The sequence below is a fragment of the Coccinella septempunctata genome, chromosome 1 (genome assembly GCF_907165205.1).
Source record: "Coccinella septempunctata chromosome 1, icCocSept1.1, whole genome shotgun sequence".
Classification (NCBI taxonomy): domain Eukaryota; kingdom Metazoa; phylum Arthropoda; class Insecta; order Coleoptera; family Coccinellidae; genus Coccinella; species Coccinella septempunctata.
The window spans coordinates 26,371,445-26,391,397 of record NC_058189.1 but is presented as its reverse complement, the minus strand read 5'-3'; the positions used below and the strand labels follow the sequence as shown (position 1 = coordinate 26,391,397).

At 35.2% G+C, this 19,953-nt stretch overlaps 2 protein-coding genes across 2 annotated transcripts; both read left to right on the top strand.

The window, feature by feature from the left end:
- Positions 1-1,429: 1,429 nt before the first annotated feature.
- LOC123321753 lies at positions 1,430-3,249 on the top strand. Its single transcript, XM_044909533.1, has 4 exons — positions 1,430-1,681; positions 1,739-1,916; positions 1,978-2,049; positions 3,238-3,249. Exons 1-4 carry the CDS (start codon positions 1,620-1,622, stop codon positions 3,247-3,249), a joined length of 324 nt encoding a protein of 107 aa, XP_044765468.1. The 5' UTR covers positions 1,430-1,619.
- Positions 3,250-15,774: 12,525 nt separating this feature from the next.
- On the top strand, positions 15,775-16,722 carry LOC123321688 (putative nuclease HARBI1). The gene is made up of 5 exons (XM_044909445.1): positions 15,775-15,801; positions 15,892-16,039; positions 16,112-16,256; positions 16,324-16,608; positions 16,658-16,722. Exons 2-5 carry the CDS (start codon positions 16,034-16,036, stop codon positions 16,720-16,722), a joined length of 501 nt encoding a protein of 166 aa, XP_044765380.1. The 5' UTR covers positions 15,775-15,801; positions 15,892-16,033.
- The last annotated feature ends 3,231 nt before the right edge of the window (positions 16,723-19,953 follow it).

Genomic DNA, 19,953 nt, shown 5'->3' with positions numbered 1-19,953 from the left:
TGCGAGCATTCTCAAAAGCCTATCTCTCACCGTTCAGATTTTCATTTTGGAAAAGTCATTTTTCAAAAGTTGCAAATTTCAATCTGCAATATCTCTTGTTATATTCGTCTGATCCAATCGGGATTTCCGGTTTCGTAATCAGCATTAATTAGGCTTCCATTCCAGCTCAAAAACTAAATATCGAAAATCTCGATTTTTTGGGTCAAAAATGAGCAAGGGAGACCCCCCTAAAATGACATATTTGCTCCTCTGCATAAAAATCAGGGTGTCCTACTACTGTCTTAGGATATGGAGTGTATGGTACTTACTTTTTTGATTCAACCAAACCTAACAGTTGATGATTCTATAGAGAATTGCACTCCAGAAAGCAGTTCAAAGTGAACTGGAAAATTGAAAATCAAAAATCAATAAATTCGATTTTTTTTTTTACGAAGTCAGATATTTGAAGGTATGATATGAAAATAATGGTTCTCAAATACGCTGAATCTATTGCAAGCATTCCCGAAAGCCTATCTCCCACCGTTCAGATTTTCATTTTGGAAATGTCATTTTCCAAAGGTTGCAAATTTCAATCTGCAATATCTCTTGTTATATTCGTCTGATCCAATTGGGATTTCCGGTTTCGTAATCAGCGTTGATGAGGCTTCTATTCCAGCGCAAAAACTAAAAATCGAAAATCTCGATTTTTTGGGTCAAAAATGAGCGAGGGGTTAGACCCCCCTAAAATGACCTATTTGCTCTTCTGCCTGAAAATCAGGAAGTTCAACTACTGTCTTAGGATATGGAGTGTATAATACTTACTTTGTTGACTCAACCAAACCTAACAGTTGATGATTCTATAGAGAATTTCACTCCAGAGAGCAGTTCAAAGTGAACTGGAAAATTGAAAATCGAAAATCAATAAATTCGATTTTTTTTTAAACAGAGTCAGATATTTGAAAGTTTATCATGAAAATATTGGTCTTCAAATAAGCTGAATCCATTTCGAGCATTCTGGAAAGCTTATCTCTCACCGATCAGATTTTCATTTTGGAAATGTCATTTTTCAACAGTTGAAAATTTCAATCTGCAATATCTCTTGTATATTCGTCTGATCCAATTGGGATTTCCGGTTTCGTAATCAGCATTGATAAGGCTTCCATTCCAGCTCAAAAACTAAATATCGAAAATCTCGATTTTTTGGGTCAAAAATGAGCAAGGGGTTAGACCCCCCTAAAATGACCTATTTGCTCCTTTGCATAAAAATCAGGGTGTCCTACTACTGTCTTAGGATATGGATTGTATAATACTTACTTTGTTGACTCAACCAAACCAAACAGTTGATGATTCTATAGAGAATTGCACTCCAGAGAGCACTTCAAAGTGAACTGGAAAATTGAAAATGGAAAAACAATAATGGTGGTATTCTGCTTTCATCTGGAAGCCAATCTGTAACTTTTTACGAGCTTACAGGAAGAATGCGATTCTGGACTTTCTTTCGGTGATCTGTAGCTTACAGAAACCGTAAATATTTACGAGGACTCAAGAGGTGGTCGGAAGCCTATCGAATGATATATTGTGAGGTTATGTCGAATGGTTTGTTTATTTTCTGGTGAACAACTTTTTGAAATAGATTCATAATGAATGATAATAATAATATCGCTTTGTTTATTGGGTTGTTATTAGAAGAAAACCATAACAGGTGAGTATTATTCGACAATAATATATATGATCTGAAAATCATTGTTGTTTTTAATAGGAACTTTATGAGAATTGAAAGGAGAAGGTTGCGTGATCAAATGAATCCTTTCGAAATGCCGGATGCTCAGTTTATAAAAATGTTTAGACTGAAGAAGCAGTGCACCATAAACTTAATAAATGCTTTACAGCAATTTTTACCCACAAAAAATGCAAATGCTATTGCATTACCCAAAAAAGTAATTCAGCCTTTTCAAGTAATTGTTTGAATGGAATTGATCTGAGGTTTATACATTTTAGGTGTTGATTACTCTCAACTTTTTGGCCACAGGGTCTTTCCAGAATTCTGTAGGTTCCAATACCTGGTTATCAGTAAGTATTATACACTCCATATCCTAAGACAGTAGTAGGACACCCTGATTTTTATGCAAAGGAGCAAATAGGTCATTTTAGGGGGGTCTCCCTTGCTCATTTTTGACCCAAAAAATCGAGATTTTCGATATTTAGTTCTTGAGCTGGAATGGAAGGCTAATCAATGCTGATTACGAAACCGGAAATCCCAATTGGATCTGACGAATATAACAAGAGATATTGCAGATTGAAATTTGCAACTTTTGAAAAATGACATTTTCAAAATGAAAATCTGAACGGTGGGAGATAGGCTTTCGGGAATGCTGAAATCTGAACTATCGAAATGAAATTCAATATGTGCATCTCAATTCGAAAACTATGTGCAGTTTCAAGATTTGGTTCGAATCGATCCAATAGTACCTTAGGAATTGAAATGATATTTTGCCGAATCGACTACTGAAATCTTCATTCCTATCAGAACTATCGATCTGAAAATCAACATGTGCATCTCAATTCGAAAACTATGTGCAGTTTCAAGATTTGGTTCGAATTGATCCAACAGTTTTCAAAGAATTGTTATCACACTTTGCCGAATAGACCACTGAAATCTCAATTCCTATCTGCACTATCGAACTGAAATTCAACATGTGCATCTCAATTCGAAAACCATGTGCAGTTTCAAGATTTGGTTCGAAATGATAAGGCTTCCATTCCAACGCAAGACCTAAATGTCGAAAATCTCGATTTTTTGGGTCAAAAATCAGCAAGGGGTTAGACCCCCCTAAAATGACCTATTTGCTCCTTTGCATAAAAATCAGGGTGTCCTACTACTGTCTTAGGATATGGAGTGTATAATACTTACTTTGTTGATTCAACCAAACCTAACAGTTTATGATTCAATAGAGAATTGCACTCCAGAGAGCAGTTCAAAATGTACTGGAAAATGAAAAATGGAAAAACAATAAATTCGATTTTTTTTTTAACAAAGTCAGATATTTGAAGGCTTGGTATGAAAATAAAGGTTTTCAATTACGCTGAATTTATTGCGAGCATTTCCGAAAGCCTATCTCCCACCGTTCAGATTTTCATTTTGGAAATGTCATTTTTCAAAAGTTGCAAATTTCAATCTGCAATATCTCTTGTTACATTCGTCTGATCCAATTGGGATTTCCGGTTTCGTAATCAGCGTTGATGGGGCTCCCATGCCAGCGCAAAAACTAAAAATCGAAAATCTCGATTTTTTGGGTCAAAAATGAGAGAGTGGTTAGACCCCCCTAAAATGACCTATTTGCTCCTTTGCATAAAAATCAGGGTGTCCTACTACTGTCTTAGGATATGGAGTGTATAATACCTACTTTGTTGACTCAACCAAACCTAACAGTTGATGATTCAATAGAGAATTGCACTCCAGAGAGCAGTTCAAATTGAACTGGAAAATGAAAAATGGAAAAACAATAAATTCGATTATTTTTTGAACAACGTCGGATATTCGAAAGTTCATCATGAAAATATAGGTTTCCGAATATGCTGAATCTATAGCAAGTATTCCTGAAAGCCTATCTCTCTCCGTTCAGATTTTCATCTTGAAAATGGCATTTTTCCAAAGGTTGCAAATTTCAATCTGCAATATCTCTTGTTATATTCGTCTGATCCAATTGGGATTTCCGGTTTCGTCATCAGCATTGATCAGGCTTTGATTCTAGCTCAACAACTAAATATCGAAAATCTCGATTTTTTGGGTCAAAAATGAGCAAGGGCTTAGACCCCCCTAAAATGACCTATTTGCTCCTCTGCATACAAATCAGGGTGTCCTACTACTGTTTTAGGATATGGAGTGTATAATACTTACCTTTTTGATTCAACCAAACCCAACAGGTGATGATTCAATAGAGAATTGCACTCCAGAGAGCAGTTCAAAGTGAACTGGAAAATGAAAAATGGAAAAACAATAAATTCGATTTTTTTTTTCAAACGAAGTCAGATATTTGAGAGTTTGATATGAAAATATAGGTTTTCAAATAAGCTGAATCCATTGCGAGCATTCTCAAAAGCCTATCTCTCACCGTTCAGATTTTCATTTTGGAAATGTCATTTTTCAAAAGTTGCAAATTTCAATCTGCAATATCTCTTGTTATATTCGTCTGATCCAATTGGGATTTCCGGTTTCGTAATCAGCATTAATAAGGCTTCCATTCCAGCTCAAAAACTAAATATCGAAAATCTCGATTTTTTGGGTCAAAAATGAGCAAGGGAGACCCCCCTAAAATGACATATTTGCTCCTCTGCATAAAAATCAGGGTGTCCTACTACTGTCTTAGGATATGGAGTGTATGGTACTTACTTTTTTGATTCAACCAAACCTAACAGTTGATGATTCTATAGAGAATTGCACTCCAGAAAGCAGTTCAAAGTGAACTGGAAAATTGAAAATCAAAAATCAATAAATTCGATTTTTTTTTTTACGAAGTCAGATATTTGAAGGTTTGATAAGAAAATAAAGGTTCTCAAATACGCTGAATCCATTGCAAGCATTCCCGAAAGCCTATCTCCCACCGTTCAGATTTTCATTTTGGAAATGTCATTTTCCAAAGGTTGCAAATTTCAATCTGCAATATCTCTTGTTATATTCGTCTGATCCAATTGGGATTTCCGGTTTCGTAATCAGCGTTGATGAGGCTTCTATTCCAGTGCAAAAACTAAAAATCGAAAATCTCGATTTTTTGGGTCAAAAATGAGCGAGGGGTTAGACCCCCCTAAAATGACCTATTTGATCTTCTGCCTGAAAATCAGAAAGTTCAACTACTGTCTTAGGATATGGAGTGTATAATACTTACTTTGTTGATTCCACCAAACTAAACAGTTGATGATTCAAAAGAGAATTGCACTCCAGAGAGCAGTTCAAAGTGAACTGGAAAATGAAAAATGAAAAAACGATTAATTCGATTTTTCTTTAAAAAACGTCGGATATTTGAAAGTTCATCATGGAAATATAGGTTTTCGAATATGCTGAATCTATAGCAAGTATTCCTGAAAGCCTATCTCTTTCCGTTCAGATTTTCATCTTGAAAATGGCATTTTTCAAAAGTTGCAAATTTCAATCTGCGATATCTCTTGTTATATTTGTCTGATCCAATTGGGATTTCCGGTTTCGTAATCAGCATTGATAAGGCTTCCATTCCAACGCAAGACCTAAATGTCGAAAATCTCGATTTTTTGGGTCAAAAATCAGCAAGGGGTTAGACCCCCCTAAAATGACCTATTTGCTCCTTTGCATAAAAATCAGGGTGTCCTACTACTGTCTTAGGATATGGAGTGTATAATACTTACTTTGTTGATTCAACCAAACCTAACAGTTTATGATTCAATAGAGAATTGCACTCCAGAGAGCAGTTCAAAATGTACTGGAAAATGAAAAATGGAAAAACAATAAATTCGATTTTTTTTTTAACAAAGTCAGATATTTGAAGGCTTGGTATGAAAGTAAAGGTTTTCAATTACGCTGAATTTATTGCGAGCATTTCCGAAAGCCTATCTCCCACCGTTCAGATTTTCATTTTGGAAATGTCATTTTTCAAAAGTTGCAAATTTCAATCTGCAATATCTCTTGTTACATTCGTCTGATCCAATAAGGATTTCCGGTTTCGTAATCAGCGTTGATGGGGCTTCCATTCCAGCGCAAAAACTAAAAATCGAAAATCTCGATTTTTTGGGTCAAAAATGAGAGAGGGGTTAGACCCCCCTAAAATGACCTATTTGCTCCTTTGCATAAAAATCAGGGTGTCCTACTACTGTCTTAGGATATGGAGTGTATAATACCTACTTTGTTGACTCAACCAAACCTAACAGTTGATGATTCTATAGAGAATTGCACTCCAGAGAGCAGTCCAAAGTGAACTGGAAAATTGAAACTCGAAAATCAATAAATTCGATTTTTTCTTAAACGAAGTCAGATATTTGCAGGTTTGGTATGAAAATAAAGGTTTTCGAATACGCTTAATCTATTGCGAGCATTCCCGAAAGCCTATCTCCCACCGTTCAGATTTTCATTTTGAAAATGTCATTTTTCAAAAGTTGCAAATTTCAATCTGCAATATCTCTTGTTATATTCGTCAGATCCAATTGGGATTTCCGGTTTCGTAATCAGCATTGATTAGCCTTCCATTCCAGCTCAAGAACTAAATATCGAAAATCTCGATTTTTTGGGTCAAAAATGAGCAAGGGAGACCCCCCTAAAATGACCTATTTGCTCCTTTGCATAAAAATCAGGGTGTCCTACTACTGTCTTAGGATATGGAGTGTATAATACTTACTTTGTTGACTCAACCAAACCTAACAGTTGATGATTCTATAGAGAATTTCACTCCAGAGAGCAGTTCAAAGTGAACTGGAAAATTGAAAATCGAAAATCAATAAATTCGATTTTTTTTAAACAGAGTCAGATATTTGAAAGTTTATCATGAAAATATAGGTCTTCAAATAAGCTGAATCCATTGCGAGCATTCTGGAAAGCCTATCTCTCACCGAATACGAATTACCTATTTGCTTTTCTGCCTGAAAATCAGGAAGTTCAACTACTGTCTTAGGATATGGAGTGTATAATACTTACTTTGTTGATTCCACCAAACTAAACAGTTGATGATTCAAAAGAGAATTGCACTCCAGACAGCAGTTCAAATTGAACTGGAAAATGAAAAATGGAAAAACAATAAATTCGATTTTTCTTTGAACAACGTCGGATATTTGAAAGTTCATCATGAAAATATAGTTTTCCGAATATGCTGAAGCTATAGCAAGTATTCCTGAAAGCCTATCTCTCTCCGTTCAGATTTTCATCTTGAAAATGGCATTTTTCAAAAGTTGCAAATTTCAATCTGCAATATCTCTTGTTATATTCGTCTGATCCAATTGGGATTTCCGGTTTCTTAATCAGCGTTGATGGGGCTTCCATTCCAGCGCAAAAACTAAAAATCGAAAATCTCGATTTTTTGGGTCAAAAATGAGCGAGAGGTTAGACCCCCCTAAAATGACCCCTTTGCATAAAAATCAGGGTGTCCTACTACTGTCTTTGGATATGGAGTGTATAATACTTACTTTGTTGATTCAACCGAACCTAACAGTTGATGATTCTATAGAGAATTGCACTCCAGAGAGCAGTTCAAAGTGAACTGGAAAATTGAAAATGGAAAAACAATAAATTCGATTTTTTTTTAAACGAAGCCAGATATTTGAAGGTTTGGTATGAAAATAAAGGTTTTCAAATACGCCGAATCTATTGCGAGCATTCCCGAAAGCCTTTATCCCACCGATCAGATTTTCATTTTGGAAATGTCATTTTTCAAAAGTTGCAAATTTCAATCTGCAATATCTCTTGTTATATTCGTCTGATCCAATTGGGATTTCCGGTTTCGTAATCAGCGTTGATGAGGCTTCCGTTCCAGCGCAAAAACTTAAAATCGAAAATCTCGATTTTTTGGGTCAACTACTGTCTTAGGATATGGAGTGTATAATACTTACTTTGTTGATTCCACCAAACTAAACAGTTGATGATTCAATAGAGAATTGCACTCCAGAGAGCAGTTCAAATTGAACTGGAAAATGAAAAATGGAAAAACAATAAATTCGATTTTTCTTTGAACAACGTCGGATATTTGAAAGTTCATCATGAAAATATAGGTTTCCGAATATGCTGAATCTATAGCAAGTATTCCTGAAAGCCTATCTCTCTCCGTTCAGATTTTCATCTTGAAAATGGCATTTTTCAAAAGTTACAAATTTCAATCTGCAATATCTCTTGTTATATTCGTCTGATCCAATTGGGATTTCCGGTTTCGTAATCAGCGTTGATGAGGCTTCCGTTCCAGCGCAAAAACTGAAAATCGAAAATCTCGATTTTTTGGGTCAAAAATGAGCAAGGGGTTAGACCCCCTAAAATGACCTATTTGCTCTTCTGCCTGAAAATCAGGAAGTTCAACTACTGTCTTAGGATATGGAGTGAATAATACTTACTTTGTTGATTCCACCAAACTAAACAGTTGATGATTCAATAGAGAATTGCACTCCAGAGAGCAGTTCAAATTGCACTGGAAAATGAAAAATGGAAAAACAATAAATTCGATTATTTTTTGAACAACGTCGGATATTTGGAAGTTCATCATGAAAATATAGGTTTCCGAATATGTTGAATCTATAGCAAGTATTCCTGAAAGCCTATCTCTCTCCGTTCAGATTTTCATCTTGAAAATGGCATTTTTCCAAAGGTTGCAAATTTCAATCTGCAATATCTCTTGTTATATTCGTCTGATCCAATTGGGATTTCCGGTTTCGTCATCAGCATTGATCAGGCTTTGATTCCAGCTCAACAACTAAATATCGAAAATCTCGATTTTTTGGGTCAAAAATGAGCAAGGGCTTAGACCCCCCTAAAATGACCTATTTGCTCCTCTGCATACAAATCAGGGTGTCCTACTACTGTTTTAGGATATGGAGTGTATAATACTTACCTTTTTGATTCAACCAAACCCAACAGGTGATGATTCAATAGAGAATTGCACTCCAGAGAGCAGTTCAAAGTGAACTGGGAAATGAAAAATGGAAAAACAATAAATTCGATTTTTTTTTTCAAACGAAGTCAGATATTTGAGAGTTTGATATGAAAATACAGGTTTTCAAATAAGCTGAATCCATTGCGAGCATTTTCAAAAGCCTATCTCTCACCGTTCAGATTTTCATTTTGGAAATGTCATTTTTCAAAATATGCAAATTTCAATCTGCAATATCTCTTGTTATATTCGTCTGATCCAATTGGGATTTCCGGTTTCGTAATCAGCATTAATTAGGCTTCCATTCCAGCTCAAAAACTAAATATCGAAAATCTCGATTTTTTGGGTCAAAAATGAGCAAGGGAGACCCCCCTAAAATGACCTATTTGCTCCTCTGCATAAAAATCAGGGTGTCCTACTACTGTCTTAGGATATGGAGTGTATAGTACTTACTTTTTTGATTCAACCAAACCTAACAGTTGATGATTCAATAGAGAATTGCACTCCAGAGAGCAGTTCAAAGTGATCTGGAAAATGAAAAATGGAAAAACAATAAATTCGATTTTTTTTCAAACGAAGTCAGATATTTGAAAGTTTGATATGAAAGTATAGGTTTTCAAATAAGCTGAATCCATTGCGAGCATTCTCAAAAGCCTATCTCTCACCGTTCATATTTTCATTTTGGAAATGTCATTTTTCAAAAGTTGAAAATTTCAATCTGCAATATCTCTTGTTATATTCGTTTGATCCAATTAGGATTTCCGGTTTCGTAATCAGCATTGATAAGGCTTCCATTCCAGCTCGAAAACTAAATATCGAAAATCTCGATTTTTTGGGTCAAAAAGGAGCAAGGGCTTAGACCCCCATAAAATGACCTATTTGCTCCTCTGCATAAAAATCAGGGTGTCCTACTACTGTCTTAGGATATGGAGTGTATAAAACTCACTTTTTTTATTCAACCGAACCTAACAGTTGATGATTCAATAGAGAATTGCACTCCAGAGAGCAGTTCAAAGTGATCTGGAAAATGAAAAATGGAAAAACAATAAATTCGATTTTTTTTCAAACGAAGTCGGATATTTGAAAGTTTGATATGAAAGTATAGGTTTTCAAATAAGCTGAATCCATTGCGAGCATTCTCAAAAGCCTATCTCTCACCGTTCATATTTTCATTTTGGAAATGTCATTTTTCAAAAGTTGAAAATTTCAATCTGCAATATCTCTTGTTATATTCGTTTGATCCAATTAGGATTTCCGGTTTCGTAATCAGCATTGATAAGGCTTCCATTCCAGCTCGAAAACTAAATATCGAAAATCTCGATTTTTTGGGTCAAAAATGAGCAAGGGCTTAGACCCCCCTAAAATGACCTATTTGCTCCTCTGCATAAAAATCAGGGTGTCCTACTACTGTCTTAGGATATGGAGTGTATAGTACTTACTTTTTTGATTCAACCAAACCTAACAGTTGATTATTCAATAGAGAATTGCACTCCAGAGAGCAGTTCAAAGTGGACTGGAAAATGAAAAACGGAAAAAAAATAAATTCGATTTTTTTTTTAACAAAGTGAGATATTTGAAGGCTTGGTATAAAAATGAAGGTTTTCAAATACGCTGAATCTATTGCGAGCATTCCCGGAAGCCTATCTCCCACCGTTCAGATTTTCATTTTGGAAAAGTCATTTTTCAAAAGTTGCAAATTTCAATCTGCAATATCTCTTGTTATATTCGTCTGATCCAATTGGGATTTCCGGTTTCGTAATCAGCATTGATCAGGCTTCCATTCCAGCTCAAAAACTTAATATCGAAAATCCCGATTTTTTGGGTCAAAAATGAGCAAGGGCTTAGACCCCCCTAAAATGACCTATTTGCTCCTCTGCATACAAATCAGGGTGTCCTACTACTGTTTTAGGATATGGAGTGTATAATACTTACTTTTTTGATTCAACCAAACCTAACAGTTGATGATTCTATAGAGAATTGCACTCCAGAGAGCAGTCCAAAGTGAACTGGAAAATTGAAAATCGAAAATCAATAAATTCGATTTTTTCTTAAACGAAGTCAGATATTTGCAGGTTTGGTATGAAAATAAAGGTTTTCGAATACGCTGAATCTATTGCGAGCATTCCCGAAAGCCTATCTCCCACCGTTCAGATTTTCATTTTGAAAATGTCATTTTTCAAAAGTTGCAAATTTCAATCTGCAATATCTCTTGTTATATTCGTCTGATCCAATTGGGATTTCCGGTTTCGTAATCAGCATTGATTAGCCTTCCATTCCAGCTCAAAAACTAAATATCGAAAATCTCGATTTTTTGGGTCAAAAATGAGCAAGGGGTTAGACCCCCCTAAAATGACCTATTTGCTCCTCTGCATTAAAATCTTGGTGTCCTACTACTGTCTTAGGATATGGAGTGTATGAAACTCACTTTTTCGATTCAACCGAACCTAACAGTTGATGATTCAATAGAGAATTGCACTCTAGAGAGCACTCCAAAGTGAACTGGAAAATGAAAAATTGAAAAACAATAAATTCGATTTTTTTTTAAACAAAGTCAGATATTTGAAAGTTTATCATGAAAATATAGGTTTTCAAATAAGCTGAATCCATTGCGAGCATTCTGGAAAGCCTATCTCTCACCGATCAGATTTTCATTTTGGAAATGTCATTTTTCAACAGTTGAAAATTTCAATCTGCAATATCTCTTGTATATTCGTCTGATCCAATTGGGATTTCCGGTTTCGTAATCAGCATTGATAAGGCTTCCATTCCAGCTCAAAAACTAAATATCGAAAATCTCGATTTTTTGGGTCAAAAATGAGCAAGGGGTTAGACCCCCCTAAAATGACCCCTTTGCATAAAAATCAGGGTGTCCTACTACTGTCTTTGGATATGGAGTGTATAATACTTACTTTGTTGATTCAACCGAACCTAACAGTTGATGATTCTATAGGGAATTGCACTCCAGAGAGCAGTTCAAATTGAACTGGAAAATGAAAAATGGAAAAACAATAAATTCGATTATTTTTTGAACAACGTCGGATATTCGAAAGTTCATCATGAAAATATAGGTTTCCGAATATGCTGAATATATAGCAAGTATTCCTGAAAGCCTATCTCTCTCCGTTCAGATTTTCATCTTGAAAATGGCATTTTTCCAAAGGTTGCAAATTTCAATCTGCAATATCTCTTGTTATATTCGTCTGATCCAATTGGGATTTCCGGTTTCGTCATCAGCATTGATCAGGCTTTGATTCCAGCTCAACAACTAAATATCGAAAATCTCGATTTTTTGGGTCAAAAATGAGCAAGGGCTTAGACCCCCCTAAAATGACCTATTTGCTCCTCTGCATACAAATCAGGGTGTCCTACTACTGTTTTAGGATATGGAGTGTATAATACTTACCTTTTTGATTCAACCAAACCCAACAGGTGATGATTCAATAGAGAATTGCACTCCAGAGAGCAGTTCAAAGTGAACTGGAAAATGAAAAATGGAAAAACAATAAATTCGATTTTTTTTTTCAAACGAAGTCAGATATTTGAGAGTTTGATATGAAAATATAGGTTTTCAAATAAGCTGAATCCATTGCGAGCATTCTCAAAAGCCTATCTCTCACCGTTCAGATTTTCATTTTGGAAAAGTCATTTTTCAAAAGTTGCAAATTTCAATCTGCAATATCTCTTGTTATATTCGTCTGATCCAATCGGGATTTCTGGTTTCGTAATCAGCATTAATTAGGCTTCCATTGCAGCTCAAAAACTAAATATCGAAAATCTCGATTTTTTGGGTCAAAAATGAGCAAGGGAGACCCCCCTAAAATGACATATTTGCTCCTCTGCATAAAAATCAGGGTGTCCTACTACTGTCTTAGGATATGGAGTGTATGGTACTTACTTTTTTGATTCAACCAAACCTAACAGTTGATGATTCTATAGAGAATTGCACTCCAGAAAGCAGTTCAAAGTGAACTGGAAAATTGAAAATCAAAAATCAATAAATTCGATTTTTTTTTTTACGAAGTCAGATATTTGAAGGTATGATATGAAAATAAAGGTTCTCAAATACGCTGAATCTATTGCAAGCATTCCCGAAAGCCTATCTCCCACCGTTCAGATTTTCATTTTGGAAATGTCATTTTCCAAAGGTTGCAAATTTCAATCTGCAATATCTCTTGTTATATTCGTCTGATCCAATTGGGATTTCCGGTTTCGTAATCAGCGTTGATGAGGCTTCTATTCCAGCGCAAAAACTAAAAATCGAAAATCTCGATTTTTTGGGTCAAAAATGAGCGAGGGGTTAGACCCCCCTAAAATGACCTATTTGCTCTTCTGCCTGAAAATCAGGAAGTTCAACTACTGTCTTAGGATATGGAGTGTATAATACTTACTTTGTTGATTCCACCAAACTAAACAGTTGATGATTCAAAAGAGAATTGCACTCCAGAGAGCAGTTCAAAGTGAACTGGAAAATGAAAAATGAAAAAACGATAAATTCGATTTTTCTTTAAAAAACGTCGGATATTTGAAAGTTCATCATGAAAATATAGGTTTTCGAATATGCTGAATCTATAGCAAGTATTCCTGAAAGCCTATCTCTCTCCGTTCAGATTTTCATCTTGAAAATGGCATTTTTCAAAAGTTGCAAATTTCAATCTGCGATATCTCTTGTTATATTTGTCTGATCCAATTGGGATTTCCGGTTTCGTAATCAGCATTGATAAGGCTTCCATTCCAACGCAAGACCTTAATGTCGAAAATCTCGATTTTTTGGGTCAAAAATCAGCAAGGGGTTAGACCCCCCTAAAATGACCTATTTGCTCCTTTGCATAAAAATCAGGGTGTCCTACTACTGTCTTAGGATATGGAGTGTATAATACTTACTTTGTTGATTCAACCAAACCTAACAGTTTATGATTCAATAGAGAATTGCACTCCAGAGAGCAGTTCAAAATGTACTGGAAAATGAAAAATGGAAAAACAATAAATTCGATTTTTTTTTAAACAAAGTCAGATATTTGAAGGCTTGGTATGAAAATAAAGGTTTTCAATTACGCTGAATTTATTGCGAGCATTTCCGAAAGCCTATCTCCCACCGTTCAGATTTTCATTTTGGAAATGTCATTTTTCAAAAGTTGCAAATTTCAATCTGCAATATCTCTTGTTAAATTCGTCTGATCCAATTGGGATTTCCGGTTTCGTAATCAGCGTTGATTGGGCTTCCATTCCAGCGCAAAAACTAAAAATCGAAAATCTCGATTTTTTGGGTCAAAAATGAGAGAGTGGTTAGACCCCCCTAAAATGACCTATTTGCTCCTTTGCATAAAAATCAGGGTGTCCTACTACTGTCTTAGGATATGGAGTGTATAATACCTACTTTGTTGACTCAACCAAACCTAACAGTTGATGATTCTATAGAGAATTGCACTCCAGAGAGCAGTCCAAAGTGAACTGGAAAATTGAAAATCGAAAATCAATAAATTCGATTTTTTCTTAAACGAAGTAAGATATTTGCAGGTTTGGTATGAAAATAAAGGTTTTCGAATACGCTGAATCTATTGCGAGCATTCCCGAAAGCCTATCTCCCACCGTTCAGATTTTCATTTTGAAAATGTCATTTTTCAAAAGTTGCAAATTTCAATCTGCAATATCTCTTGTTATACTCGTCTGATCCAATTGGGATTTCCGGTTTCGTAATCAGCATTGATTAGCCTTCCATTCCAGCTCAAGAACTAAATATCTTAAATCTCGATTTTTTGGGTCAAAAATGAGCAAGGGAGACCCCCCTAAAATGACCTATTTGCTCCTTTGCATAAAAATCAGGGTGTCCTACTACTGTCTTAGGATATGGAGTGTATAATACTTACTTTGTTGACTCAACCAAACCTAACAGTTGATGATTCTATAGAGAATTTCACTCCAGAGAGCAGTTCAAAGTGAACTGGAAAATTGAAAATCGAAAATCAATAAATTCGATTTTTTTTTAAACAGAGTCAGATATTTGAAAGTTTATCATGAAAATATAGGTCTTCAAATAAGCTGAATCCATTTCGAGCATTCTGGAAAGCTTATCTCTCACCGATCAGATTTTCATTTTGGAAATGTCATTTTTCAACAGTTGAAAATTTCAATCTGCAATATCTCTTGTATATTCGTCTGATCCAATTGGGATTTCCGGTTTCGTAATCAGCATTGATAAGGCTTCCATTCCAGCTCAAAAACTAAATATCGAAAATCTCGATTTTTTGGGTCAAAAATGAGCAAGGGGTTAGACCCCCCTAAAATGACCTATTTGCTCCTTTGCATAAAAATCAGGGTGTCCTACTACTGTCTTAGGATATGGATTGTATAATACTTACTTTGTTGACTCAACCAAACCAAACAGTTGATGATTCTATAGAGAATTGCACTCCAGAGAGCACTTCAAAGTGAACTGGAAAATTGAAAATGGAAAAACAATAATGGTGGTATTCTGCTTTCATCTGTAAGCCAATCTGTAACTTTTTACGGGCTTACAGGAAGAATGCGATTCTGGACTTTCTTTCGGTGATCTGTAGCTTACAGAAACCGTAAATATTTACGAGGACTCAAGAGGTGGTCGGAAGCCTATCGAATGATATATTGTGAGGTTATGTCGAATGGTTTGTTTATTTTCTGGTGAACAACTTTTTGAAATAGATTCATAATGAATGATAATAATAATATCGCTTTGTTTATTGGGTTGTTATTAGAAGAAAACCATAACAGGTGAGTATTATTCGACAATAATATATATGATCTGAAAATCATTGTTGTTTTTAATAGGAACTTTATGAGAATTGAAAGGAGAAGGTTGCGTGCTCAAATGAATCCTTTCGAAATGCCGGATGCTCAGTTTATAAAAATGTTTAGACTGAAGAAGCAGTGCACCATAAACTTAATAAATGCTTTACAGCAATTTTTACCCACAAAAAATGCAAATGCTATTGCATTACCCAAAAAAGTAATTCAGCCTTTTCAAGTAATTGTTTGAATGGAATTGATCTGAGGTTTATACATTTTAGGTGTTGATTACTCTCAACTTTTTGGCCACAGGGTCTTTCCAGAATTCTGTAGGTTCCAATACCTGGTTATCAGCAAGTCAACCTTCAGTAAGTAGAGCGGTAAATGAAATTTGTTCTACAATTGCTGAGTATTTATTACCCACTTGGGTTCAGTTTCTTACTACCGAGGAGTCAATTAGACTGGTCAAACAGGGGTAAGAAAACAGTTTCACACTCTATAGTAATTCACAAATATTTTATATTGGCAAACTAGCATTATAATAATGTTATCTGTCTCTTTGTAGATTCTTCTTAAAATATGGGTTCAGAGGTGTTTTAGGAGCAGTAGATGGAACTCATGTGGAAATTCTTGCACCTCCTGAAAAAGACATTAATCACCCCCCATACGTTTATATTAACCGGAAAGGAAAACATTCCATCAATGTTATGCTGGTAACTTTTCTAACATTTTTTAATTATGCTACATCATTCCTGTAATTACTGTATTCATAACAGATTTTTCAGATTTCAGATGTTGATTGCAGAATATTAGCCGTTAATGCCCGTTTTCCTGGCTCTGTCCATGATTCTGCTGTTTGGCAAATGAGCTCAATAAGGAACCACTTACAGCTACAGCATGAAGCAGGTCATACAAATATGCTTTTAATTGGTAGGTCCAATATCATATTATATATTGTAGAGCAATAGGTGATACCTATTTTTGAATTTTTTTTAAGGTGATAGTGGCTACCCTCTTGAGCCATGGCTCTTTACTCCGATTGCTATTCCAAGAAACAGTCAGGAGGAAATTTTCAATAGAAAGTTGAGTTCCCTACGGAACACTATTGAGAGAACAAACGGAATTTTAAAAGGAAGATTTAGATGCATTTCCAGATTAAGAACTGTAATGTATCATCCAACTCAGGCTGCAAAAATTATATACTCATGTTGTGTTTTACACAACATTTGTAAAGCAGCCAATATGATAGATGAGGATATTGAAATGAGAGATGAGAATGATGGTATGCATCAAAAACTGAGGGGAGGATATTAATTTTAATAGTCCTTTAGTTTCAGATCTTGTTGGTGGTGGCAATGTTGATGTTAGCATACACCAGAGGGGGATCGAATGTTGATGATTCTATAGAGAATTGCACTCCAGAGAGCAGTCCAAAGTGAACTGGAAAATTGAAAATCGAAAATCAATAAATTCGATTTTTTCTTAAACGAAGTCAGATATTTGCAGGTTTGGTATGAAAATGAAGGTTTTCGAATACGCTGAATCTATTGCGAGCATTCCCGAAAGCCTATCTCCCACCGTTCAGATTTTCATTTTGAAAATGTCATTTTTCAAAAGTTGCAAATTTCAATCTGCAATATCTCTTGTTATATTCGTCTGATCCAATTGGGATTTCCGGTTTCGTAATCAGCATTGATCAGGCTTCCATTCCAGCTCAAAAACTAAATATCGAAAATCTCGATTTTTTGGGTCAAAAATGAGCAAGGGCTTAGACCCCCCTAAAATGACCTATTTGCTCCTCTGCATACAAATCAGGGTGTCCTACTACTGTCTTTGGATATGGAGTGTATAATACTTACTTTGTTGATTCAACCAAACCTAACAGTTGATGATTCTATAGAGAATTGCACTCCAGAGAGCAGTTCAAAGTGAACTGGAAAATTGAAAATGGAAAAACAATAAATTCGATTTTTCTTTGAAAAACGTCGGATATTTGAAAGTTCATCATGAAAATATAGGTTTCCGAATATGCTGAATCTATAGCAAGTATTCCCGGAAGCCTATCTCCCACCGTTCAGATTTTCATTTTGGAAAAGTCATTTTTCAAAAGTTGCAAATTTCAATCTGCAATATCTCTTGTTATATTCGTCTGATCCAATTGGGATTTCCGGTTTCGTAATCAGCATTGATCAGGCTTCCATTCCAGCTCAAAAACTAAATATCGAGAATCTCGATTTTTTGGGTCAAAAATGAGCAAGGGCTTAGACCCCCCTAAAATAATAATAATAATAATAATAATAAATAATAATAAACTTTATTGATCCTTTTGGACATTATAAAAATGACCTATTTGCTCCTCTGCATACAAATCAGGGTGTCCTACTACTGTCTTAGGATATGAAGTGTATGGTACTTAATTTTTTGATTCAACCAAACCTAACAATTGATGATTCTATAGAGAATTGCACTCCAGAGAGCAGTTCAAAGTGAACTGGAAAATTGAAAATCGAAAATCAATAAATTCGATTTTTTTTTAAACAAAGTCAGATATTTGAAAGTTTATCATAAAAATATAGGTCTTCAAATAAGCTGAATCCATTGCGAGCATTCTGGAAAGCCTATCTCTCACCGATCAGATTTTCATTTTGGAAATGTCATTTTTCAACAGTTGAAAATTTCAATCTGCAATATCTCTTGTATATTCGTCTGATCCAATTGGGATTTCCGGTTTCGTAATCAGCATTGATAAGGCTTCCATTTCAGCTCAAAAACTAAATATCGAAAATCTCGATTTTTTGGGTCAAAAATGAGCAAGGGGTTAGACCCCCCTAAAATGACCCCTTTGCATAAAAATCAGGGTGTCCTACTACTGTCTTAGGATATGGAGTGTATGAAACTCACTTTTTCGATTCAACCGAACCTAATAGTTGATGATTCAATAGAGAATTGCACTCTAGAGAGCACTCCACAGTGAACTGGAAAATGGAAAATTGAAAAAAATAAATTCGATTTTTTTTAAACAAAGTCAGATATTTGAAAGTTCATCATGAAAATATAGGTTTTCAAATAAGCTGAATCCATTGCGAGCATTCTGGAAAGCCTATCTCTCACCGATCAGATTTTCATTTTGGAAATGTCATTTTTCAACAGTTGAAAATTTCAATCTGCAATATCTCTTGTATATTCGTCTGATCCAATTGGGATTTCCGGTTTCGTAATCAGCATTGATAAGGCTTCCATTCCAGCTCAAAAACTAAATATCGAAAATATCGATTTTTTGGGGTCAAAAATGAGCAAGGGGTTAGACCCCCCTAAATGACCCCTTTGCATAAAAATCAGGGTGTCCTACTACTGTCTTTGGATATGGAGTGTATAATACTTACTTTGTTGATTCAACCAAACCTAACAGTTGATGATTCTATAGAGAATTGCACTCCAGAGAGCAGTTCAAAGTGAACTGGAAAATTGAAAATGGAAAAACAATAAATTCGATTTTTTTTTAAACGAAGCCAGATATTTGAAGGTTTGGTATGAAAATAAAGGTTTTCAAATACGCCGAATCTATTGCGAGCATTCCCGAAAGCCTTTATCCCACCGATCAGATTTCCATTTTGGAAATGTCATTTTTCAAAAGTTGCAAATTTCAATCTGCAATATCTCTTGTTCTATTCGTCTGATCCAATTGGGATTTCCGGTTTCTTAATCAGCGTTGATGAGGCTTCCGTTCCAGCGCAAAAACTAAAAATCGAAAATCTCGATTTCTTGGGTCAAAAATGAGCAAGGGGTTAGACCCCCCTAAAATGACCTATTTGCTTTTCTGCCTGAAAATCAGGAAGTTCAACTACTGTCTTAGGATATGGAGTGTATAATACTTACTTTGTTGATTCCACCAAACTAAACAGTTGATGATTCAATAGAGAATTGCACTCCAGAGAGCAGTTCAAATTGAACTGGAAAATGAAAAATGGAAAAACAATAAATTCGATTTTTCTTTGAACAACGTCGGATATTTGAAAGTTCATCATGAAAATATAGGTTTCCGAATATGCTGAATCTATAGCAAGTATTCCTGAAAGCCTATCTATCTCCGTTCAGATTTTCAACTTGAAAATGGCATTTTTCAAAAGTTGCAAATTTCAATCTGCAATATCTCTTGTTATATTCGTCTGATCCAATTGGGATTTCCGGTTTCGTAATCAGCGTTGATGAGGCTTCCGTTCCAGCGCAAAAACTAAAAATCGAAAGTCTCGATTTTTTGGGTCAAAAATGGGCAAGGGGTTAGACCCCCCTAAAATGACCTATTTGCTCTTCTGCCTGAAAATCAGGAAGTTCAACTACTGTCTTAGGATATGGAGTGTATAATACTTACTTTATTGATTCCACCAAACTAAACAGTTGATGATTCAATAGAGAATTGCACTCCAGAGAGCAGTTCAAATTGAACTGGAAAATGAAAAATGGAAAAACAATATTCGATTTTTCTTCAAACAACGTCCGATATTTGAAAGTTCATCATGAAAATATAGGTTTTCGAATATGCTGAATCTATAACAAGTACTCCTGAAAGCCTATCTCTCCGGTCAGATTTTCATCTTGAAAATGTCATTTTGCAAGAGTTGCAAATTTC

What these genes read in the sequence shown, in the direction of transcription:
- LOC123321753 (XM_044909533.1), top strand. Translation starts at nt 1,620, where the DNA reads ATGAATGATAATAATAATATCGCTTTGTTTATTGGGTTGTTATTAGAA. An exon ending in TTAGAAGAAAACCATAACAG is followed by an intron (nt 1,682 to 1,738) that starts GTGAGTATTATT and finishes TGTTTTTAATAG; the next exon opens with GAACTTTATGAGAATTGAAA. An exon ending in CTATTGCATTACCCAAAAAA is followed by an intron (nt 1,917 to 1,977) that starts GTAATTCAGCCT and finishes TATACATTTTAG; the next exon opens with GTGTTGATTACTCTCAACTT.
- LOC123321688 (XM_044909445.1), top strand. An exon ending in TACAAATATGCTTTTAATTG is followed by an intron (nt 16,257 to 16,323) that starts GTAGGTCCAATA and finishes ATTTTTTTTAAG; the next exon opens with GTGATAGTGGCTACCCTCTT. An exon ending in AATGAGAGATGAGAATGATG is followed by an intron (nt 16,609 to 16,657) that starts GTATGCATCAAA and finishes ATAGTCCTTTAG; the next exon opens with TTTCAGATCTTGTTGGTGGT.